The sequence below is a fragment of the Saccoglossus kowalevskii genome, chromosome 2, assembly GCF_978046115.1.
Source record: "Saccoglossus kowalevskii chromosome 2, keSacKowa6.1, whole genome shotgun sequence".
Taxonomy (NCBI): Eukaryota; Metazoa; Hemichordata; class Enteropneusta; family Harrimaniidae; genus Saccoglossus; species Saccoglossus kowalevskii.
Window position 1 is genome coordinate 14,604,188 of NC_140642.1, and position 26,607 is coordinate 14,630,794.

The 26,607-nt window shown below is 35.4% G+C and overlaps 1 protein-coding gene and 1 long non-coding RNA gene across 3 annotated transcripts in view; one reads left to right on the forward strand and one right to left on the reverse strand.

The window, feature by feature from the left end:
- Nucleotides 1-1,173: 1,173 nt before the first annotated feature.
- On the reverse strand, nt 1,174-2,355 carry LOC146748228 (uncharacterized). The gene is made up of 3 exons (XR_014926767.1): nt 2,191-2,355; nt 1,789-1,843; nt 1,174-1,301 (listed from the first exon to the last, which is right to left on the reverse strand). It is a non-coding gene; the product is annotated as an uncharacterized LOC146748228 (long non-coding RNA).
- LOC100368038 (solute carrier family 35 member F6-like) overlaps nt 1,677-26,607 on the forward strand; it is a 38,348-nt gene continuing 13,417 nt past the window's right edge. The window contains exons 1-8 of one of the 2 annotated variants that reach the window (XM_085491902.1): nt 1,677-1,872; nt 16,625-16,725; nt 16,898-16,965; nt 19,836-19,906; nt 21,416-21,477; nt 23,755-23,834; nt 24,057-24,116; nt 25,503-25,578. In XM_085491902.1, coding sequence (XP_085348028.1) covers nt 1,778-1,872; nt 16,625-16,725; nt 16,898-16,965; nt 19,836-19,906; nt 21,416-21,477; nt 23,755-23,834; nt 24,057-24,116; nt 25,503-25,578 — 613 coding nt within the window. In that variant the 5' untranslated portion in view covers nt 1,677-1,777. Of the gene's footprint in view, nt 1,873-2,454; nt 2,628-16,624; nt 16,726-16,897; nt 16,966-19,835; nt 19,907-21,415; nt 21,478-23,754; nt 23,835-24,056; nt 24,117-25,502; nt 25,579-26,607 lie in introns of those variants that run through there. The other variant, XM_085491905.1, reaches the window with a different exon arrangement.

The following is a 26,607-nucleotide window of genomic DNA, read 5'->3' on the forward strand; positions in this document are numbered from 1 at the left end:
GATTTAAGGTAGAAGCCTACTCAGCATTTTTTGAGAAAGTTGGTCATAAATCGCATGACAGTGTTCATTGGTTTATTATGTAAAATCGTGGAGCTATTGCCCCATAAAATAGCATTCTTTTGTGTGAACAGTGCCGTATTTTGAGAAACTTGTCCTAATATTTTTCAAAAATCGCTATTTCTAGAACAATTCCATAGAGCGCAATGTTAAGCAAAAATTGCATTTTTTAACACTTTTTACCACACATTTGCATCAATCAATGTGCCTTTACTTTATAATCAGATTAGCATTAACTTATAAACATGTTAGTACATTGTATTCCAATTAATACAACAATTTCTTCTATACAACATGGAAGAGGTCTGTATATCCATGGCTCCTGGTAACCTTTATTAGTTCCCAAATATCCAAAACATTATTTATAATCCCAAGGTTACAAGTTGTAATTGAACTGTATTTTTATCATAATGATGGTAATTAATAAAGATTGGAATCCTGTGTGAAAATTTTCATTGTGTTATGATTTGTTTTTTACTTATACTAATATAATACAATGTTTGAGGCCACTTAAAGCTTATTCGTTGTAAAGTGCTCCAAATATTTACAACTTTATTACTGAAAAAGTAAGATTTCTGACATCCAGACATGACCAAATTTTCTTAATTTAAAGTCATGGCCTCTAGTTATAGATATTTTACCATAAATGCTCACTGACTAGACATGCATCAGGATTATAAAGCTCCACAGGTGCCTTTGTACAGTAACCGTATCTCTAAAAAAACAATTTAGCACCCTAGCTTTAAATTTCATTATCATGCAGAGAAAGAAATAATTTTTATAAAAGTGACATTGCAAGTATTACCAACCTATGGTTTGAAAAAAATGGTAAAACATGAGATATTGATGAATATTGTACTTGTATCAGAATCACAATCATTTGAGAGTCCAGTTTTCAATCTTGACACGAGTAATGACACTCTAGTTAGTACCGGTAGGTCACATTTGTTGAATTTCTGAAATGGCGATGAATTAATTCCTTTCAATCCATTACATGATGGTCCAAGGATTTTCATAAATATCCTTAACTTTTGTAGTACATGTGTACCTCGAAGTAAAACTTCTTCCGGAACTACATACGTGTGTGTGTCTACTGGATTTACAGTGGATGAAGAGTGCTTTATTAAAATTGACACAGAACGACATACTGCATCTGCTGACCCTGTTTCACGACCCATGGCTTGTGTAAATGTATTTGGGCCTAGCCGGTGGATTAGCGTCTTGACATTACACACTCCATACTTCTGTCTCAAATCATGTAAAAATACGAACAACAAAGAAATTTAGTTTTTGACATGGCAAGAAAAGTAATTATTAATTAAATTAAAAGTTTCACTGTTTTTACGAAAACCAACAAATTATCCGCAATCATGAGTTCAGATATAACATTTCCTAATATTGCTCCACCGATTGCATAGCAAAATACTATTTAAAAAAAATAAGGAAATCTTATCTAAATACGATTCTAAGATGGTAGTTATATTATCAGCTTCGGCTTTACGGCTTCCGAGCTTGATATAAAATGATAATCCAGCAGTCGAAAAACTAAAACAGTGAATGACGGTCGTGCCTCCGCTTGTTTGCATTTCTGTGTTTATGTAAATGTAGTTCAGGGTTCAGTGCGCGGAGGAAGTGCGCAGTGACTATGCGCACAAGTTGTGGTTACAGAGGTCCGTGGGGCCGATGGTAGAGAATGCTAGCGTACTTGTAAACATTCAAAATGGCGCTCACCGTAAGACAAATTCTTCTTGCTGTGGGAATGTTGATTACTGGAAGTATCAATACCCTTAGTAAAAAGGCACAGAATCAGTGTTCGTAAGTATATTCACATATATCCCCGTGACGAAATGTCCAAGTACTTTCATCTTAACAAAATACTTTCCATGAGTGAAAGTTATTGGTCACACGTGACACGAGTGTCTCGTGATCCAGACATGTGACTCCCCCACCCCATGTGTGTCGATCAGATTCACAATATCAAGTCAGTTTCAACCACAGTCACTTGGGGGCTGAAAATCAATAAATACTAATTTTCAATAAAAATCATCCGCTATACGTATATAAATAAACAAGTTGTGAAACACGGCACCGAGTAAATCGACACCCTGTCGGTTTCAAATGTCGAGTTCTTACCTTAAAATGCGAAACAAAAATTTTAGAGGGGGTCAGGTGTTACGTTAATAACCATTGTTCATAATTGCTAACTTGGTTTTATTCAAAACTGCACAAATCCCGCGTTTTCTGACGATATCCGACGATTTCATGAACGAAAATGGCCAGCAGCCAGAATCAAGGGGGATTCGCATAGAGTTCTGGGTAAATCAAGGAAATACTCGCAGTTACGGCACGCCTGATTGGCTGAAAATGAGTATGCGCACTTGATTTACCCATAACTCTGCGCGAATCCCCCTTGATTCTGGCTGCTGGCCATTTTCGATCATGAAATTGTCGGATATCACCAGAAAACTCGCGATTTGTGCCGTTTTGAATAAAACCAAGTTAGCGATTATGAACAATGGTTATTAACATAACACCTGACCCCCTCTGCACTTTTTGTTTTGCATTTTAAGGTAAGAAATCGACATTTGAAACCGACAGGGTGTCGATTTACTCGGTGCCGTGTTTCACAACTTGTTTATTTATATACGTATAGCGGATGATTTTTTTTTTGAAAATTAGTATTTATTGATTTTCAGCCCCCAAGTGACTGTGGTTTCAACCTACCTTAAGTGTGATTTGGGGCCAATGTCATTGATAACATTTGCTATGTTTACACAACAGCATTTTATTATTTTTATTTATTTCAGACAAATAAGTCCATATAAAAAATAAAACAATAATAAATATACTAGAATGAATAAGAAATATAAACAGGAAACATTAGTTCGCTCACAGGGAGCCCAGGTACTATGATCAACTGTACGCACTCCCTATTGGGGGGGGGGGGGGGGTATCGGCTGGTATCGGCTGGTATCTAGTGTAAGAAATAGACAAGGGATGAAGGCTCCAGTCAGCTCATATGTTTTAAACTGGAAAAAACAGAATACCGAAGAACCAATCACACACATTGAGGTTACGACTCGGTTAGCCTTGCTTAGGGTAGCAGGATAGTTTTTTTGCATGAAAAATGTAAACGCCTATAATCGGAATAAATTTTACAAGAAACCATACAATCTATATATGTTTGGAAAGCTCTTGACTTGTATTTTCCTATTATTAATATTTTGTGAACATTGTGTTTGTTTTAGCGTCACGTGATTCTGAAAATCAGCGGGGCTGATAATTTAACTAACGTGAATAAAATTTTAATTGTCATCTCTACAGTCATTCATGCGATCAAAAACTTTACACTGTTTTGAAGCAAAGGATATGAAGTTTAAATCCGTATTTCTATTTTTTGCATTAAGTTTTTTTTTTCTTTCCGAAAATCACAAATTTCAAGCACGTTTTTTGGTGTTAAAGTTAGAGTATACCGTTGGTTTGCGCGAGGTTTGTGAAAAAACGCAATAGAATTTTGCAAATATGCAAATACGAATATGAAGCCAACATATCAAAGAGTAAGAAAAGCTAAACGGCGACATCGTAGTGCTATTCACTGAAACTCCATTTAAAATTAGGTCAACGGTAATTGCCAAAAACCGAACACCGAGAAATCGACACTTTTATGATTTCAAACTTCAATCAACGTTAACTCCCGTTTCAGCAGCAAAATTTACATGGGCTAATTGTAAATAAAATGCTTTGAAAGTTGTTTTCGAGAAAAATCATGAACCGACATTTATATCTGTGAAAAACTTTGTTTTTTGACCGTTTTCTTTCACGCTGTGGAGTTTTGTGACGGTCTGTGCTGATAACGAACGGTGACGTCATTCATTAAAGCTTGGATTATGCAAAGTGGGCGGTTCTGTTTGCGAGTAACAAACAATACAGAGACTACACTTGGCAGTTGAAGTGTTTGCAAATACAGTGTATTTATTTTTGGGCCGATGTGTTTGTAAACTTATTACCGTAGTTCCAGCCGGCCACGAGTTTCGGAGTCTCCTGGAGGCAGCTCGTACATACTGGCGAAAGGGCGGACCCGTTTTTGGTTGAGGTAACCCTAATAGCTTGACAGTTTCACCAGAGCGCACCGTCCCTTTCCAATCGCTCGCATTCCAATGGCAGCCTTTTTATTTATTTAGAAAACTGCTCCCTCTTTCGAGATGACGGGAAGCTAGGCTGGCTCAGTTTCGATCGAATACAACTGCCTAGACCTTGACGCCTGCGCTCCACTATTGGCGATCCGCTCCGCTAGGATTGCCCTTATAATCACTTTTGTCGTTTTGTGTGTGTGTGTGTGTGTGTGTCTGTGTGTGTACATTTCCAGTGTTCCAGTGTTCACGTATTATTTCTTCTGTGACTTTTTTGGCTTGGCCGATTTCGTTAAAACTTGGCAGGTAGGTCACACCTTAACCTTAGTTATAAGGAAAAATCTGAAAAAATTTTTTGGACCACCGTTGCCATAGCAACAGCCAAAAAACTGATTTTTGGATAGCTTCGCGCCAAATGTATCTCCTCCTACAAATTTGGGATAAAACACTTCAGACATAGCTCATTCTACTCAGCTTGAGTGTGGGCACAAAGTTACCATTTGAATTTTTGATATCTGTTTTCATTACCGAGAAATTTGACCCTAAAGTTGGGGTAACTTTTCACCAGCAACGGCTTTTAACTCCTCTGTGATTTTTTTGGCTCGGCCGGTTTTGTTCATACTTCACAGGTAGGTCGTGTCGTCACTAATTGGAAAACAATCCTGGCCCACCATTGCCATTGCAACATCCAAAAACTGATTTTTGAATACTTTCGCCCCAAATGTATTACCTCCTACCAGTTTTATCGGTGTCGCTGGGTGTATATGATAAAGGGAAGTTGTGCAACCAAATTTGCCGAGTTCGCAGTTTTTCGCCAATAAAAAAATAACTAAGGCAACAACTCACGGTTTTTCAGCATTTTTGTAATAAAGACATTATTCTCCATCAATAATCCTCCCAAAACAGGAACATTTCTACTAATTCTTGTGTTTTTTCGACGTTTTTCGAAAAACCTGCGATTAGGCTGTGAAAGTAGAACATTCCGGAGGGGGTGAAATGGAAGAGCCATATTTAAAGCGTAAAAATAGAACGCGTATTTTGACCTCTATGCGGTCGTCGCCAAAGAGCCCTGCGTCCATCGCCTGGCAATGCTCTTCCGTTTCACCAGTTGCGTTTTTTTGACTAAAATTTGGGCAGTACTGTCAGTCACGAAAATTGATGAATAAATTAATACACATAAAATATGAATCACGGGCTAATTCAATGGTCACCGAACACTCCACTGTGGCAAGATAGTAGCGTACTGTATATTTGACCCAGATTTGACAAGCGTGGTACAGTTTTTTGCGCGTGTCCGTAATAACGCGCACAAAGGATTGTGGGGCAGAGTCCTTTATTTGCTGGCATTCTTGACTTTTGACTGCAGTTCTTTTTTATATTTTAGAGTAAATGCTTTTGATATGCTCTTAGGTTTCTTAATATCCGTCTGAAATTCTGGACTGTGGTCATATTTTTCGATTAGGAGTCGTATATTTAAATAACTCACCGTGACTAATGTTTTGCATTATGAAGTATATTATTATGAAGGTCAACACACAGTAATTTAGGTAAATATTTACCATCTCGTTATTTCATTATTTCGCTTTCCAGCATTTACAGGAAACGCTTCATTCTAGAAAATGCTATCGCAAAACAGTTGGAAATAATAAATGTAACAGCAGAATACGTCCTAGCACAGTCACTGGACTAGGAGAGTGATTGTGGTACTAGTAATAAACTAAGTGACTTCCAAAAACTGAATGGTGTTTGCGAACTTCGTATTAGTTATAAACCGACGTTAGCTTCACGTTTATGTCACACCATGAAAACAGCCAAACACATGGTGCTTGTTTTTGAGCGGAGCGGATCGCCAACCAGCCTACCGGCTTGTTGAGATATTGCCTACTTTGCGAAATTGACAAATCTCTTTTTCTAGGGCGCCATTCAACAGTGACATGTCAACGAGTCGAATCTCGCCGTCTTCAAACGATCGGCCGTGACATTCACTCTCACTTTCTTCTTCTACGTCGGAAGTTAACAATATTTTCCTGCGAGATACAGACATCTCTCGAACGTTTTGAACAGGAGTATCACCCACTATATCGAAGTCTGATTCATCGGACTCCCAGTGTCACGGTAAAACTTTCTTCGCCCACTTCATGGCTGACACTGGTTTTGACGGGGAAATCCGTTCTGTACGAACCCAGCATCGTCTCTTTCACAATCTTTTTTGACAGGAGTGATCATTCTTTTGATGTTTTTCTTCTTTGTTCCTCGCTTTCTTTTTCTTGGAAATTTTCGCGTGCTTACTATCTTGTCCATAATTGGTGAATGACAACTAAAATAAAGAATTACTGATAATAATTGTAAAATGTGACCCAGTGATGTATGCCGGCATGTAGCATTTCCTGTGCTATTAAAAATCAAACCCTGTTTAACCGTCGCAGTAACCTCAGGTCTTATACTTGTAGATGAATCTCTTCAAAATTTAATTGTAACCGGACTCACTGTTATCATCTATAAAAACTACCTAGATTTTAGATGATCCTTTTATTTTTTACCGAAGTCGTACGAAAAAGTCAACCCTTGCCTTGCGTGAAACACTGGTCCACTGCACTATCCGATGTCAAGACGTCGGCCGGGGGGGGGGGGGGGGGGGGGCACGCTACTATTTCGTTGCCGTGCATTTTGTTCGCTTGAGTACATTAAATAAAACAACCAAGTATTTATCACAGATTTATTACATGTAACATAATTTACGAATTTAGAAAAACCTAAGCATGCAAGTATGCCTACTTGGTGAAAACTCCTATGAAAAATGGATTATATAAATAATAAAGTTAACGTGGAAGATAAAAGCTTCTCACAGACTATTGTAAATGATATTAGTAGTATGGAAAGTTTAGATGATTACAAACACATTATTGCAGCATATTAAACTTTTAAAGTCAGGCAAAGCTTCAGGCACTGATATGATTTCAAATGAAATGTTGAAGCATGGGGCTCCTTTTATTATTAATTCTCTTACTAAAATGTTCACACAAGTTTTAAATTCAGGCATTATGCCATTACATTGGAACAGTAGTCTCATTATTCCTATTTTTAAGTCAGGTAACCCAAAGGACGCTAATAACTATAGAGGCATTGCCATTTCTAGTTGTGTATCTAAATTATATACTATGATGCTAAATACTAGATTAACTAAGTACTTACAAGAAACTAATCAAATAGTGGATAATCAGTTTGGCTTCAAGAAAAACCATCGTACAACAGATAATATTTATATTCTTAAATCCTTAATTAATAAATATGTCAATTGCAAACTGAAAAAATCAGGGAATTATTTGTTTTCATGTTTTATTGATTTCTCCAAAGCATTTGATTCAGTCTGGCGAGAAGGGCTGTTATATAAACTTCTTCGGTTAGGTGTGGGAGGAAATTTTTATAAGGCTATTAAAGCTATCTATAAAAACACTAAATATAGCATTAAATTGAGTGCAGGGATTACTCCATATTTCAATTCATGCAGAGGGGTAAAACAAGGGTGTAACCTTAGTCCTCAACTATTTAATATTTTTGTTAATGGAATCTGTGATGATGTTAAAAATTTTGACCCTGTTGATTTAAATGGCTTGAAGCTCAATTGTTTGTTATATGCTGATGACTTGCTATTGTTTTCTACAACCCAAGAGGGGTTACAAAAGTGCATTGATGCAGTCCAAAATTACTGTGACAATTGGCATTTAAAAGTAAATATTAACAAAAGCAAAATCATTATTTTTAATAGACTAGGTAAAAACTTAGAAAACAAATTTCAGTTTTAATTGGACGCCACTAAATTACAGTGTGTTAATTATTATAATTACCTTGGCATTGTTTTTCAAACAAATGGTAAGTTTCATAATGCTATGTCTAGGCTACAAGACAAAGCACAGAAAGCACTGTTCAAGATGTACAAAATGCTTTGGATCAGTGAGGAATGTTATTCTGTTAGTCTGGCTAAAAAACTATTTAACTCTATTATCAAACCCACAGCTTTATATGGGGCTGATGTGTGGGGAGGGGTTATGCTGAACATGTACAAGGGGTCTGGTAAAAATAAATGTACAGTTGACAATTGCAATTTTGAAACAAAACTTTTCTCAGATAAATTAATTCCAGAAAAACTTCATATTAAATTCTGTAAAAGAGTTCTGGGTGTGCACAGGAAGGCATCTAATGACCCATGTAGAGGTGAATTAGGTCAATATCCACTTATATTGGATATCTGTGTTTCAGTTATGAAATATTATCAAAGACTAGTATGTAAAAAAAAAAACAATTCTATCATTGATGCAGCCTATGAAGAATCCAAAACTCTTGTGCATGACCCATGGCTTAACTTTATACAAAAATTACTAGTCATAACAGATCTAACTAATTCAGACCCACATCAGAACAATTTTTGTGATATTTTTAAAGAGAAGCTCAAATGTTTGTACCGTATGAAGTGGAAAAACAATTTGTTGAACAATTGTAAGCTTGACTTTTACAGGTGTGTTAAGAAAATTTTGAATTTGAACATTATTTGGAAAAAATTAAAAATAAAAATCATAGAATAGCTTATACTAAATTTAGAACTTCTGCACATTTTCTTCCCATTGAATCCGGTAGACATAAAGGCATTTTGAAGGAAAACAGGCTATGTAATCTCCATGAATGCAATGAAGTAGGGGATGAGAAACATTACATTTTATATTGTAATAATTGTCAAATCAAAGAACAAAGATCTAGATTCCTTGCAGCTTTATACATCTATGCCCCAAAGCTGGAAGATTTTAGCATGGATGAATTATTTCCTATTATTGTTTCAAGTAATGATTTTTTCATTCTTAGCATTTTTGCAAAATTTATTTTCTATATTCTTGATATGTATTAATACTGAAAGTTTTTGTTGTTCTGAATGTTTTGTTTTGTTATTGTTATTTTTGGACTTTACTCAAGTTTTCATTGGTACGTTCCAAATAAAAAATTCTATCTATCTATCTATCTATCTATAAACCAGGTCCAAGCATATTCTTATCATTGATCAACCTTTACATGTAGTTTGTGGCCTGAATTTTCATGCAATGCATAGCCACCACAGACGGCCGTATTTTATTGTTTGCAACCATATTTTGTAAAAGGGAGCCCCCTCCCAATGTAACTGCATTACTTCTGGACTAAGAAAGTAACCCCATGGTCAGACACCTTTCAATGACAAAGCCAAGAAAAAAATATTACAGAAATGTATTGTAAGTTTTTATTCTGTTAACATATAATTACATTGAAGTGGTACATTCATGTACTTTTTTGATTATTCAAAATTTGTTGTTTCTAAAGCGATTGTTTTGTCTTTGCTGTACTTCCTGTCTAGAAAGGCAGCAGTGCACACATCTTATCAGCTGTGTGTAAACTACAAACAGATATCTTATCAGTTGTTTGTAAATAGCAAATAAAGAAAGTGGCCCAACTTAAAACTATTTACCCTCAGTTCAGTTATGTTTGTAAACCATGCATATTAATGAGATGCACTAGTTGGGTGTACACTGGATAAACAAAAACTTGGCCATTTGTTTGCACACTAGAAAAAAATCAGTTTACTTGTACAAGATATTTTTTTTTCAATAAAATAAATACACCCATGTATGTATCATGCCTTAGGGAGCTATTCGTGTGATTTTCAAAAAAAAATGTAAAAAGTGCCCAAAAAACTATTCTGCTACCTTAACTGGTTCGTAACCAGTCTTATGATTGCTTGTTGACAAACGCTGAACAGGCCACGCCTCCAATTGTGCCGTGCGTTTGGCTCAACCGTTAATTGTTCATAAATGGAGTCAATTTGTGTAGTTTTCTTGATTTATTCTGCAGATTAAGGTAAAATATAGGCAAGGCTTTGGCGAAATTTGAAAGAGCAACTAATATTCTGCAACCTGGTATTTTTTATAGATTTTATTTTTCAATCTCTTCTATCCAGTTTAAAAAGTGTGAGCTGGCTGGAGCCTTCATCCCTTGTCTATTTCTTACACTAGATACCAGCCGATACAACCCCCCCCCCCACCCCCACCCCGCTCATAGGGAGTTCGTACAGTTGATTATAGTTCCTGGGCTGCCTGTGGTTTGCTTGCTATTACGTAATTGCACATCTCAGTATAACTTTTCATTCCAAGCTGCAACAAGACCTCCATCTCATGTCACTGTTCCATAAACTAGTCAATATACTGTTGTTGAACGAGCAGGCACATAGATCGGGCACTGTGGTCATATCAATAGTCAAAAAGTCTACGAAATAGATTGCTACATGTATGAGAAAGCTTCAAAGCATTAAGAGTCGCTTTGTTGAAAAAACACCACAACTGTGAACAATAAATATTATAACAATATGTTCTAAACAAGATACATTTAACATTATAGCTGCATGCACTTAATGAATATTCTAAGAAGTAGGTTTGCTCTCACACAAAACAAGTGACGTTGGTGGTCAATGTCCACATTATCCTCCATGTTGCACGTGACCCTATGACCCAGATATGTAACCTGCAAGACAAATTCTATGTTCTGGCCCATCAGGCTAAATGTTCAGTTTAAGGTTAGATGGAAAGTGCATACACTTCGTTTTCAACACATTATAGAACATATCGTGATCAGTAGCAAATAATTCAAAGTTTTCAGCAGTTTTCGTAGCCCTTTTATAGAGGACACTAGTAGACACATGTCATCCGCATAACTGTTATTATTAATCACTTTAATTTGGTGAAATTCACACCTACCGAATGCGTAGCAAGTTCCACAGCTCGTTCAAAGTCAATTATAACCACCGATGGTCAAAGCCATATTCCTCCAATACTCAAAACACTGCCTCACAACTGCTTTGTGTTTTTTGTTGCAATAAAATATATACCAAAGTGAGAAACACATTGTAGACTATTGCCTGAAATGCATACACCAGTAGTTGCATAAATATTCTAGAAGCCATCGCAAAATTGCTGTCCATACACCATGTGTCTGACATTGCTAGTTTCTGTACATGTTGTTCATTAGCAACCATTACAATACGTTCATGCTCATCTTGATTATCCTGTAACAAGAATCTAACTGGATTTTTACCAGACGCCATTGCCCATTCATCGTTGATGCTAAGTTCTGCCAATGGCTGCGTGTCCTGAGGTTGGTGGGCTGCATGCTCTCTTCTCAAGACATGTTTACAAGTTTCTGCACTTGACAAGCACGCCAAGTGGTTTGGTTTGTCCAGAGTTGTACCATTTCAGTTTTATGTCTTCTCTGGTTTGGTAATCTTCTCTGCCATGTCATCTGATGGGTGACAGTGATCACTGATGATTGCTGGTTCTTGGTAAGACTTGGTGGTCATACATTTGTACAAAATATAAAATCTACTATCTTGTGCTATTGGCATACACTTGTTTACAGAAATATTCAATACATTGACTATTACGTGATGTCGGAATACTGGTGCACGAGTTACATTCTGGGGTTCAGCGGGGCATATAACTTTCACTGATTTGGTTGAAATTATGTGCATGCTTTTGATGTCATCATATTTTCTGACACTGTCATGCTACCTTATGTTGTATAATATTGAAAAATCCAATCTCAGATCAAGGTTAACCTTGGTTAGTCATGTTAAATAAATATTAAAGTTGTTTACAGAAATATTGAATACACAGTCAATTACGTGATGTTGGCATACAGTTTTTAGCTCCGCTGTTGACTTTGTCGAGCAGAGCCTATCATAGGAGTGACTGTCCGTCGTCCGTGTCAATGTTTTACTTTTTCGACTTCTTCTTGAAAACTACTAGTCTGAATGCTTTGATACTTGGTGTATATGTACCTTGGGTAGACCTCTCTGAGATTTGTTCATTTCATGATCATATCTTCAATTCTCTAATTTTGGTGAATATTTTTGTCATTTTTGGTAAAAAGTGATATTTTCGACTTCTTGTTAAAAACCATAAGTCCAATTGCTTTGATATTACATATATAGGTACTACATGTGAACCACTCTCAAATTTGTTCATTTCATGATGATATCTTCAATTCTCTAATTTTGATTAATATTTTTGTCATTTTTGGTAAAAAGGGATATTTTTGACTTCTTGTTAAAAACCGCAAGTCCGATTGCTTTTATATTACTTATATAGGTACTACATGTGGACCTCTTTCAGATTTGTTAATTTCGTGGTGATATCTTTAATTGTTTAATTTTGATGATTATTTTTGTCTTTTTTGGTGAAAAGTGATATTTTTGAATTCTTGTTGAAAACAGCAAGTCCCATTGCATTGATACTATACATATTGTTCATTTTCTAATGATATCTTCAGTTCTTTAATTGAAATGTGCATTGCTAACAGCGGAGCTATCTCAGCCGATAGGCTGCTTGTTTATATTTAATACGTCTATTATGTGAAAGTATGAAATAGTTGATGCAATGAATAAATTCCATTTTTTACAATGTTCACTCCTTTGATTGGTTGGAATGTGTGAAATCGGCAATATAAAATAATAATATCCATTAAATGGCTGTGATAAATCAATTCTGATCAGTCTGTGTTCATTGTTAACTGCTAAAGCTACCGGTATTCTACAAACAAGTGCAAGAAATGCAGCTAAGATTAAAAGTCCGTTGTGATGACCGAGTATAAAACCAATACACATTGGCAGCTGATGTACACCGACAAGAATTCTATAGATACTTTGGTTTATTATATGCAACAGCAGAAGAGTAGAAGAAGTAAATGCAAAGAAATCATTGATCGTAAAACATCTCCCCTTGTACTTTCATTTAGAATATTTTCACTCTTTTGCTAAGATCATCATACCGTTAACACTACTCAGGTCGACACGTCAGGGCCAAAAAGTCTGGAGTCAAAACATTCAGGCTGAAACGTCCGGCATTCCATAATTTTGTACCCCATTTTTTACTCCCGTGTCCGAAGCACACATTGGGAGTCTTTGCAGTTAGTGTGTCTGTCTGTATGTGTGTATGTGTCCGTCTGTTCCACTGATATCTCAAGAACCATACATTGGTTTTGGATGAAACTTGGTGCATATATATATAGATGCTCTGGCCCAATGCACAGATTTGATTAGGTTTTGGTAAAAACCATGCATATTAATTACCTAATTTGCATGAAAATTTTTAGCTGTTCCATCACTTTTCCACAGATAGCTAAAGAACCATTCACTGGATTTTGATGAAACTTGGTACTCAGATGCTCTGAACTAATGCGCAGATTTGATCAGTTTTGGGTACAAATCTGTGCATTTTAATTACCTAATTTACATAATGATTAGTCAATTTTTGGCTTTTCCACTACCAGTACATATTAATTACCTAATTTGCTCAATTAATTAATTTTCAGCTTTTAATATTACTTGGTACGTTGATACTCAAGGACTATGCAGAGATCGATTGTTTTGGGGTAAATATTTGTGCATATTCATCACCTAAATTGCGTAATTAGTTAATTTTCTGCTTTACCACTGATATGTCAAGTACTAATCATCACATTTCAATGAAACTTGGTACACACAGGTAGATCCTCTAGGACAGGAGACCTGATAAGTTTTCAGGTAAATATTTGTGCATATTAATCACCTAATTTGCATAATTAGTTATAATTAATTTTCGGCTTTACCACTTTAATCACAAACACATATACACAGCCATTTTTCTGGCTAGAGCCGTAGAATAAAATGCTGTCGTGTAAATGCAGCAATTATGGCAGCTTACGTAAGTTTATAGTCATAAATGGCGCATGTCAACAGACTAGGAAATATTTATTTTAAATGTGTAATCTCAACATATTTAAAGTTTGTGATAATATTTTTGCCCATAAATTAAAGAGGCAGTATGGATAACTGAGTATTTGGACATGCATTTTTAAAATTAAAATGTATTTTGAATATAACATGAAAACAGCTCTGATAACAATAACACTGTTTATATTTCAACAAATATAATGTATTTTTGTAACATACAAAACCCATATATCCTCAAAACAAATGATAAAATAAGTTATAGCATATTTCTGTTCCTCAAACTGTTGTCAGTAATCCACACAAATCTAACAAGGTGGTGACAAAACAATCAACAAAATTTCCAACATTTCCGAATTTCACAAAACTGAAGCAAAAACAGCTCATCTAGAGAACAACAAATAAGTATATTGTTTCCGGTAGTAGGCCTTGACAATGACCTATAACGTCATGTGAACTCTTTTCACTTGTGCATAGCAATTTGTGGTCTCAATTTTGTTATCAGTTCTAAAAATCAGGAGTCCAACCCATTTGCTGAGTAAATAAGCAGAAGCGACGATGGGTTGAAAACAAAAATAGACAATAGCGTAGATAAAATTAAATTCTGCCCTGTCTCCTGTTCTACTGTAAAATCTGTATTAGAAGCGGCATCTTTAATAGAAGACACACACAATTTTTTTGAACAATTCAGACCCCAAAATTTCTCCAAAATTTCTCTACAAAATGTGTAGATGCTCTAACAGAAGCCGCATTTCCTCTGTTGCATTGTACCATTTTAATAGAAACCATGGCTTTTAATAATAATAATAATAACTCTATTTAATTAAGCACAACAATTCCAACATATTAAGATCAAAGGTGCTGATACAATAAACAATCAGTCAAATATTAAAAGCACATTTAAATAAGTGCGTTTTCAGTCTGGATTTAAAAATGTCTACTGAAGGACTAGAACGAACAGACAGAGGTAATTCATTAAAAAGTTTAGGACCTAAATTTTCAAAAGCACGGTCTTTGTATAACACCTTGGACTTTTTACTACACATCTGACGAGTTTTAATAAGAAACTTCGATTCAGATCTTAAACTACGACTCGGTACATAAAATTCGATTAATTCACATAGATAATTTGGGGCAAAACCATACGAAGATTTATACACTAGTAAAAGTAATTTGAAATTGATTCTTTGTACAACTGGTAACCAATGAAGGTTAATAAAAATGTCTGTAATGTGGTCATATTTTCGAGCACGAGTGACAAGGCGGGCTGCTGCATTTTGTACACGAATAAGAGGTTTTATCTTAGTTACAGGGAGACCAGACAATAATGAATTACAGCTGTCTAAGCGAGAAGATATGAAAGCATGTACCAACTTTTCAGTATCAGATTGGGATAATGATTTACGAATACGATTAATATTTCTTAGATGGGAATATCCAGATCTACAAATAGTAGAAATGTGTGTTTCCATAGATAGCTGCGAATCAAACAAGACACCTAAGTTTCTAGCACTTGACGAAGCACTAACCAATTCTTCACCAATTGCGATACTAGACAAAGGACACGAGTCTTGTGAGAATCTCCGAGACGACATGCACACAAATTCAGTTTTCGACACATTCAAAAGTAGGAAATTACAAGACATCCAATCGCTAACATCTTGAATACATGTCTGAAGTATCACCCGGGCGCGAATTTGATCATCTTCAGAAACCGATAAATAAATCTGTGTGTCATCGGCGTAAAAATGATATTTTACGCCGTGACGTCGCAATAACTCGCCCAATGGACGCATGTACATTGAGAACAATAATGGCCCTAAGACGGAGCCCTGTGGAACACCGGTTACTAATATAGACGTCATATCAGAAAATACATTTCCAATTTTCACTTTTTGAATGCGGTTACTCAAATACGACTCAAACCATTTGATGATGAGACCATTTAAACCAAAATTTGATCTCAACCTATCGATGAGAATCCTGTGATTCACAGTATCAAAAGCGGCTGAAAGATCCAAAAGTACGAGAGCAACTGAATTCTTAGAATTATCAATACTGCATAGTACATCGTTAGCGACCCGCAAAAGAGCCGTTTCAGTGCTACCTATGTGCGGTCCGATACGCTGATTGAAACTCTTCATACAATGAATAATTCTCTAAATGTTGTTTCACTCTGGATGCAACGACAGATATTACAGTACTACTTTCCATGGACATATAGACGAGCCTACATTGTTTTTTAGGATTTGGTAATTAATTAATGTTCAATTTAGTAACAATAGCAACTACATTACAGCACTTAGCCCACAATCAAGATACTCAAGTTTAAATCTGATTACAGCAGATTACGATGGTGGAAGTGAACAAGGCCATGTACATCTGCTGGTAGACTCCATGGGAGCACTGTCCCGCTCATGTTGAGGGACAGTGATGAGAGTAAGACATTGCTTTGAGTCCACCAACAGCAAAATTACTCTCGTACAGACATTTACAGAGTTCAAAATGGATTCTACTTCCTTTGCTAGTTGTAGTATTGATGTTTTGTCACAAGTAAGAAATCTATTTTGAGTTTGTCATCCGACAAAGTTGTGTGTCTGAATGACATTTTTGGCGTATTCTTGGATATCATGTGATGTATAGATGTACTTTCTCATAACAGAGCACCTGGTGTGGCACTACCAACAGGTCCTAATGGTACCATGGAAGCAAAGAGTCACCAGTTTAATCATCCATGGTTTCAAACTGTTATCATGTTTATTGGTGAGAATATACTATGTTTTATTGACTGTGGTCATCTATGGATGATGCAATGAAGTTTTATTTTTCTCAAGCAAATTGGCAGTGCTGTGTTAGCTCTACCAGTCACGTAATAGCAAGTAAACTGTTGTCGTTCAAGCACTTCCAGCAACATATTTTTTTTTTTCATTCTCAGGGGAATGTTTCTGTTTGATTGGTCTACTTTTATATCGCAGAAGAGAAAGTATGAAATACAAAGATGAGGTATTCAGTGAAACTTTCTTATTATACATAAGCATGTCATTTACTTACACTTGTTCTGAGCATTTTTTTGTCCATTTGGAGTCATTTCTCAGACATGCCTCAACCAGATTGGTTATAAGTTGATATAATGACAAGTCATAATACATGTAGTTGGCAGGTGCACGTCAAGTAATTTCAGGATTCCTTCGTTTTTTGACTGAAAGGTGGCCATCTTAGTTCAGAAAAATGGTGAGAAATCCAATTTTGAACATGTTTTTCAGCAATGATTGAATGAATTTTTGTCAAACTTAGTATGGAGGTTGTAAATACTGTCTTATTAATGCCATTAATTTTTTTGTGTGTCAATTCAAAATGAACAGTCAACTTGTAACTGTTTTGTTTTTCAGTTTTGTATGTCTGCAGTCATTTTTGACTCCCATGTGCGAAGCACATAATGGGAGTCTTTGCAGTTAGTGTGTCTGTGTGTGTATGTGTGTATGTGTGTCCGACTGTTCCACTGCTATCTCAAGAACCATACATCGGTTTTTGATGAAACTTGGTGCATAGATGCTCTGGGCCAATGCGCAGATTTGATTAGGTTTTGGTAAAAATTCATGCTCGTTAATTACCTAATTTGCATGATAATTAGCTAATTTTTAGCTGTTCTATGACTGTTCCACTGATATCTAAAGAACCACTCATTGGATTTTGATGAAACTTGGTACATAGATGCTCTGAACATATGCGCAGATTTGATTAGTTTTTGGTAAAAATCCGTGCATTTTAATTACCTAATTTGCATGTTAATTAGCTGATTTTTAGCTGTTCCATGATTGTTCCACTGATATCTAAACAACCACTCATTGGATTTTGATGAAACTTGGTACATAGATGCTCTGAACATATGCGCACATTTGATTAGTTTTTGGTAAAAATCTGTGCATATTAATTACCTAATTTGCATGATAATTAGCTGATTTTTAGCTGTTCCATGATTGTTCCACTGATATCTAAACAACCACCCATTGGATTTTGATGAAACTTTGTACATACATGCTCTGAACTAATGCTAGGTTTTGATTAGTTTTTGGTAATAATCCGTGGATACTAATTACCTAATTTGCATAATGATTAGTAAATTTTCGTTTTTTCCACTGATATCTCAAGTACTAATTATCACATTTCAATGAAACTTGGTACATAAATGTCATATGACACTGCACAGACCTGATAGTTTTTATGGTAATATCAGTTCATATTAATTACCTAATTTGCATAATTAATTAATTTTCAGCATTTGATATAAGTACTGATCATGACATTTCAATGAAACGTGGTACTTACATACTCAAGGACTATGCAGAGATTGATTGTTTTCGATAAATATTTGTGCATATTAATCACCTAATTTGCATAATTAGTTAATTTTCAGCTTTTCCACGGGTATCTCAAGTACTAATCATCACATTTCAATGAAATTTGGTACATAGATCCTTTAGGACCATGCAGAGACCTGATTAGTTTTAGGGTAAATAATTGTGCATATTAATTACCTAATTTGCATAATTAATTTTCAGCTTTTCTACTGATATCTAAAGTACTAATCATCACATTTCAATGAATCTAGAATTATGCAGACCCAATTAGTTTCCGGTAAATATTTGTGCATATTAATCACCTAATTTGCATAATTAACCAACTTTCACACTGATATCTCAAGTACTATACATCACATATCAATGAATGTACATGGATGCTGTAGGACAATAGACAGACCTGAATAATTGTGGGTTAAAATCTGTACATATTAATTACCTAATTTGCATAATTAACCAATTTTAAGCTTTCACACTGATATCTAAAGTACTAATTATTCCATTTCAATGAAACTTAGTACAAAGATGCTCTAGGACAATGTACAAACCTAATTAGTTTGGGGTAAAAATCTGTTCATATTAATTCCCTAATAAGCATAATAATTCATAATTGTTTGGTTCTAATTACATTTCAATTAAACTTGGAGACATAGATTTTCTGTTACATTGCGCGGACCTCATTAGTTTTACACTCAAATCTGGTCATATTAATTTTCTGATTTGCATAATTAGTTTTCAGCCAAGTAATTTCAAAATATATTTAATGTGTCTCCAATACTCTCAGCACATGGGAGTTCTTTCTAAGCTTTCTTTGATTATGATATGTTTTGATTTTAAATTGATACAAGTCTTAGTGTAGTAAAAATCATATTTTGAACTTGTCATCACCCATTTTGTCAGTTCATGTTTGAACATAAGGATGAGGGACTTCATGCTTGTCTGCACCTGTACCTCAGACATTCCGATTTTATGCAAACTTCACACACACATCATATTGTACCATACATATGCACATGCATTTGTTTCATGGTCCAATTGAAGATGGTAGAATGGTGGCTATTTTAGTGCTAAAAATTCTACAAAATCAAGCATTTCTGCCATTCTGGAACCAAATCTCAGTCATGCATGGACATATTTCATTTGATACAAAATGGCTGGCTGATGTAAATTTTTAACAAATGCTGTTTTGGAGCCATATTGCTAACATGTGTTACATTGCTAACAAATGTGACACATTTGCACATTGCATCTGTTTCAGAATCTAACTCAAGATGGATGATCTACATTTTTTTTGTATCTGTCACATGTTTGTAAATAATTATTTGGCACTAATGACAGTTACTAAAAACTGGACAGGGCCTTGTTATTCACAATAACTTGCTCCAGACTGGTAAAGCTAATCTGCTGCAGAGAAATCTATGACTGGAATCATCTTCTCTTTATTTTCCTTGATGTTGTTGCACTAATTTATGCATAAATTGTAACCAATTGTTTTGTTTTCTTTTGATTGTGTAGTTACTTGGCAACATTCAAGATAATACTGATTATTCAGAACCTATTACTATTGCTGCTCCATATCAACCAAGGTGAGTTGCTCTCTTTTTTTCTCCATGGCAGGCCATGTTTGTTGAATTTCTGGGCTTTTATCACATGCATAACATGCATATCTGTACAGTGTAATGTAATGCCGGGCAAATACAAAAAATCCATATCCTATTCCCGTCCAGTCATACTGCATTGTAATTGACATACAGACGATGCATGCATCTCCTTTGGAGGACATGTACATGTGACTTGTACTGAACATTGAGATCAACTACTGGTAAAAACAACGAGGGTCTTGCATTGTCAATGCTTGTAACTTGTACTTCTGCTGGTCTTGCTAGGCAATCTGAAAATTGTGTTTCTGCAATATGGCCCTTTTAAAGATTACTTTAATGTTGTTAACAACTTTAATTGTCAATGAGCAAAGCAGAATTACCAAGTTCTGTACATAGGTATTCAATGTCACTTGTTACAGAATATAAAGTTTGCAAACAAGTTCCTCCTCCTTCATCAATCCATCATTTCATTTTTCAGGAAATATGAATGTGATAAATAAACTAACCCTAATCCTGACAGTCCCATGTGCTTTTACATTGACTTGACTTCTTTCTTAAATCTTGGTTTGATGCAAAATTACCACGACTGGTCTATTCTGAGGCATATTTATTGCTATTAATTATTCATAATATGCAGTGACTTTATGGAACCCGGGAGGGGAACACTTCTAAAAGAGGAAAATAGGCGTGTGCTTACATGCACTTCAGTATCTGTATTTCAAAACAACGTATGATAAGTCAGAATCTATTGAACTTGTATAAAACAAATAAATAAAGCGATTAACAAATACTGCGTGTTTTAATCACAGTTCCACACAGATAAATGATAATGATAAATTACTCTGGCTCTACTTATTTATTGTGTCACGTGGTGACAACTATAAAGGGTGCAACAGAACAGACGATTTGTAGAAAATTTCGTGTCAATGTGGGAGGTTCTGCAAACTCGTTCTTCAAGGATTATAATATAAAACAATAAAATTGTAACGACTGGGCCGGTCTACACATAAGGGTCAATCCCATTGTATTTTCTTTTAGTTTGACACTGGCTTGGAGAGATTTTCCATTAGAACTTATTTGCTATGGTTTTTCACATGGGCTTCATGTCAGATGGAATAAATTATGTATGTAGACAATTTTCAGCAAATATAACTGTATCCATTGTACTTTACGTAGTTACATTTCTGGTTGCATTATGACAAACAAATGAGAAATTCATTGAAACAACAATATCAACTTAGTATTCATTATTCATTTACGCAATGTATTAAACTAAATGTATATGGTTTTTATGCAATTTTACGAACATTCTAAAAATGTCACAATTTGCCTCCACTCACTTGTTTTGGTTCCATCGTATCTTGATTCATCATTCAACGTCACTGTCTGCTTAGTATGTGGTTAGTGGTGGAAGGTTCTCAAGATTTATGGATAAGTAAAGTTCTGTTTTGTTTCTATACCATCGCAATCCTCATTCATTTGTATTTCTCACAGAATATTCCAGTTTATATTTATAATACCAACAATATGTGATTTGTTTGGAACAACATTAGCAGGTATGTATATCATTGTCTTACAGCAATTCCAGGCACTGATTTGACGCCGAAGTAGTGCTAGATGTTGATAACATACTACAATAGGTTACACACTTTGTTTTCACAATTACAGAAGTTGTTACAAATAATGCAGATAGCATGTCTGCAATATTGAAGCGCACCAGAAGGAAGCTCCGCCCATAAAAGTGGCGGTACATTAGTTTTTAATTTTTCCTCCAATAAACGACCGAGGCTCTCAATTTAGTTCCCTACTTCAATTTGCGTTCAATTTGTTATTTAAATGAGCGGGGCGCATAATGTTGTGGCACTGTAAAGAACCCTAGAGTTATTTTACAGAACCAGCTGATCGACTGATCATGGCAGAAATGTTGATCAAAGTGCATTATTCCTACTATGGAAATATCCATATCACGCCGATCTATATAACCACGGTTACTAAACCGTAATATAACTGAAAGCTGCCTGCAACAAACGTCCTATGAAGACTTCGTCCAGTATATCAATAATGAAATTGAATACATAAGTAGAATGGATGTTATTCAATTATTAGTTCTCAACAATAAGAACCAAAAGGTTAGTTATGCAGCATCTAATAATGCTGATGTTGCAGTGATTTTTCAGCTTTCTTTTTTTTAGCTCCGCTGTCGACTTTGTCGAGCGGAGCTTATCATATGACTGATTGTCCGTCGTCGTCGTCGTCCGTGTCAATGTTTTACTTTTTCGACTTCTTCTTGAAAACTACAAGCCTGAATGCTTTGATACTTGGTGTATATGTACCTTGGGTAGACCTCTCTCAGATTTGTTCATTTCATGATGATATCTTCAATTCTCTAATTTTGGTGAATATTTTTGTCATTTTTGGTAAAAAGTGATATTTTCGACTTCTTGTTGAAAACCGCAAGTCCAATTGCTTTGATATTTACATATATAGGTACTACATGTGGACCTCTCTCAGATTTGTTCATTTTGTAATGATATCTTTAATTCTCTAATTTTGGTGAATATTTTTGTAATTTTTGGTAAAAAGTGATATTTTCGACTTCTTGTTGAAAACCGCAAGTCCAATTGCTTTGATATTACATATATAGGTACTACATGTGGACCTCTCTCAGATTTGTTCATTTTGTAATGATATCTTTAATTCTCTAATTTCGGTGAATATTTTTGTAATTTTTGGTAAAAAGTGATATTTTCGACTTCTTGTTGAAAACCGCAAGTCCAATTGCTTTTATATTACATATATAGGTACTACATGTGGACCTCTCTCAGATTTGTTTATTTCGTGTTGATATCTTCAATTCTCTAATTTTGATGAATATTTTTGTAATTTTTGGTAAAAAGTGATATTTTCGACTTCTTGTTGAAAACCGCAAGTCCAATTGCTTTGATATATTATACATATAGGTACTACATGTGGACCTCTCTCAGATTTGTTCATTTTCTAATGATATCTTCTGTTCTTTAATTGCCATGTGCATTGCTAACAGCGGAGCTATCTCAGCCGACAGGCTGCTTGTTTACAAAAAAACAGGAACAAGGGCTTCAAGAAGATGTATATTTTGCCATGCTTCAAAACACTTTTTCCCTTGAAAAACGTTTTTACTTTTTAGAGCATTATAACTTTATAGAGCATTATATACTGTATTCGGAAACAGCTTATCACTAGCAACACACGATCACATGTCCGGGAGGGTTACCACCGTACATACACCGTCTTCGAGTAGTTTTGTCGAATTTACCGTTCATAAATGCTCGGTGTCAAAGTTTTATAATATTCGTCATAGTCTATAACGTGGATTGGTCGCTCTTATTATACAAATTCAACACGATGACTGACCAAATATGACTGAGGACAGACGCGCCGCAAAGTCTGGGTGCATCGGACTTTGTAGCAAAAATAGAAAACATTGTGGGCAATATCTGTCAATCATTCCTCTGATTTGCAGTTGATGTTTATATTTCTAGTTGCAACTTATGTAAATGTGAAAACAAAGTGTGTATCCTATTGTTATCTCTATTTAGCACTACTTCAGTGTCAAATCAGTGCCTGGAATTGCTGTAATTAACATTGTTGTCATAATCACATACATGCGAACATAGAAAATCGTTAGCACTCAAGTAACACACACACATATTAACCAATATTGAGACAGCGCCATAGCGACAAATTCTGAGTCATGACATATTTTTTTGTTTGTGAACTGATGTTTACAGGGTTCTGAAAGCATGTGCATAATACATTGGTTTATATCATATGTTTATGTTATTTATCACAAGGTATTGGCTTAGTGTATGTGAGTGCTTCTGTATGGCAGATGTTGAGAGGTTCTATAATCATATTTGCTGGGGTATTATCAGTAAGTTTCTCCACATTTTGTATTTTTTGATAATTTGAAATTTTTTACTTGAAATTTGTACATCTCGCTTTAACTGTGATGAATTACTCTTTCTCCTGTCTGACTGTGACTAAATAACCACAAAATCTGTGAAAGGCTATATATAGTGGTACAAGAGGTGACCTATTGTCAACCATGTTACACTTGATTTATTAAGTAAAATGCACATTTTTATTTGTATAGAAAATATTTCTGAAGAGAAAGCTACGACTCGTACATTGGAGTGGTATGGTGGTCACTATGGTAAGATTTTGTTGTATAAATTAACATATTGTTTACGTTTGTGGCACATGTTAATCAAAACAGTCAAATTTTTTTATGGGACTCACTGTTTCAAGAACCCCAGTGAAATGTTTACTGTAATTTCCTGTCTCAAAAACGCCAGTGAAATGTTTACTGTGACTTCCTGTCCCTAGAACGCCAGTGAAATGTTTACTGTGACTTCCTGTCCCTAGAACGCCAGTGAAATGTTTACTGTGACTTCCTGTCCCTAGAACCTCAGTGAAATGTTTACTGTGACTTCCTGTCCCTAGAACCTCAGTGAAATGTTTACTGTGACTTCTTGTCCCTAGAACGCCAGTGAAATGTTTACTGTGACTTCTTGTCCCTAGAACGCCAGTGAAATGTTTACTGTGACTTCCTGTCCCTAGAACGCCAGTGAAATGTTTACTGTGACTTCCTGTCCCTAGAACGCCAGTGAAATGTTTACTGTGACTTCCTGTCCCTAGAACGCCAGTGAAATGTTTACTGTGACTTCCTGTCCCTAGAACGCCAGTGAAATGTTTACTGTGACTTCCTGTCCCTAGAACGCCAGTGAAATGTTTACTGTGACTTCCTGTCCCTAGAACCTCAGTGAAATGTTTACTGTGACTTCTTGTCCCTAGAACGCCAGTGAAATGTTTACTGTGACTTCCTGTCCCTAGAACCTCAGTGAAATGTTTACTGTGACTTCCTGCCCCTAGAACCTCAGTGAAATGTTTACTGTGACTTCCTGTCCCTAGAACGCCAGTGAAATGTTTACTGTGACTTCCTGTCCCTAGAACCTCAGTGAAATGTTTACTGTGACTTCCTGCCCCTAGAACCTCAGTGAAATGTTTACTGTGACTTCCTGTCCCTAGAACGCCAGTGAAATGTTTACTGTGACTTCCTGCCCCTAGAACCTCAGTGAAATGTTTACTGTGACTTCCTGTCCCTAGAACGCCAGTGAAATGTTTACTGTGACTTCCTGCCCCTAGAACGCCAGTGAAATGTTTACTGTGACTTCCTGTCCCTAGAACGCCAGTGAAATGTTTACTGTGTCTTCCTGTCCCTAGAACCTCAGTGAAATGTTTACTGTGACTTCCTGTCCCTAGAACGCCAGTGAAATGTTTACTGTGACTTCCTGTCTTAAGGACCCCGGTGAAATGTTTACTGTGACTTCCTGTCTTAAGGACCCCGGTGAAATGTTTACTGTGACTCCCTGTCTCAAAGACCCCAGTAAAATGTTTATTGTGACTCACTGTCTCAAGAATGCGAGTGAAATTTTTACTGTGATTTTCTGTCTCTAGGACCTCGGTGAAATGTTTATGGTGACTCACTGTCTCAAGGTTATTGTTGACATAATAGCAATTTATCCATGTCTAATTGCAGCTAGGACTGGTTCTAGTTGGATTATCTGATATATTTGAAGAGGAGGGAAACAAGCAAGCATCCAAACAATTTTTAGGTTAGTATTGTGTATGAAATGAAAGAGAAATCTGGAATCTATGTTTATTATTAGAAAATTTGATTTGTAGAACATTTATTATGTCTCAAATAAATGATTGTGGAATGAACCAAAACTAAATTTTGTCGAGCGGAGCTTATCATATGAGTGATTGTCCGTCGTCCGGCGTCCTTGTCAATGTTTTACTTATTCGACTTCTTCTTGAAAACTACAAGCCTGAATGCTTTGATACTTGGTGTAGACCTCTCTCAGATTTGTTCATTTCATGATCATATCTTCAATTCTCTAATTTTGGTGAATATTTTTGTCATTTTTGGTAAAAAGTGATATATTCGACTTCTTGTTAAAAACCGCAAGTCCAATTGCTTTGATATTACATATATAAGTACTACATGTTGATCTCTCTCAGATTTGTTCATTTTGTAATGATATCTTCAATTCTCTAATTTTGGTGAATATTTTTGTCATTTTTGGTAAAAAGTGATATTTTCGACTTCTTGTTGAAAACCGCAAGTCCAATTGCTTTGATATTTACATATATAGGTACTACATGTGGACCTCTCTCAGATTTGTTCATTTTGTAATGATATCTTTAATTCTCTAATTTTGGTGAATATTTTTGTCATTTTTGGTAAAAAGTGATATTTTCGACTTGTTGTTAAAAACCACAAGTCCAATTGCTTTGATATTACATATGTAGGTACTACATGTGGATCTCTCTCAGATTTGTTAATTTCGTGGTGATATCTTTAATTATTTAATTTTGATGATTATTTTGTAATTTTTGGTAGAAAGTGATATTTTCGACTTCTTGTTAAAAACCGCAAGTCCAATTGCTTTGATATTAAATAAGTAGGTACTACATGTAGACCTCTCTCAGATTTGTTCATTTCATGATGATATCTTTAATTTTCTAATTTCGGTGAATATTTTTGTCATTTTTGGTAAAAAATGATATTTTTGACTTCTCGTTAAAAACCACAAGTCCAATTGCTTTGATATTACATATATAGGTACTACATGTGGTCC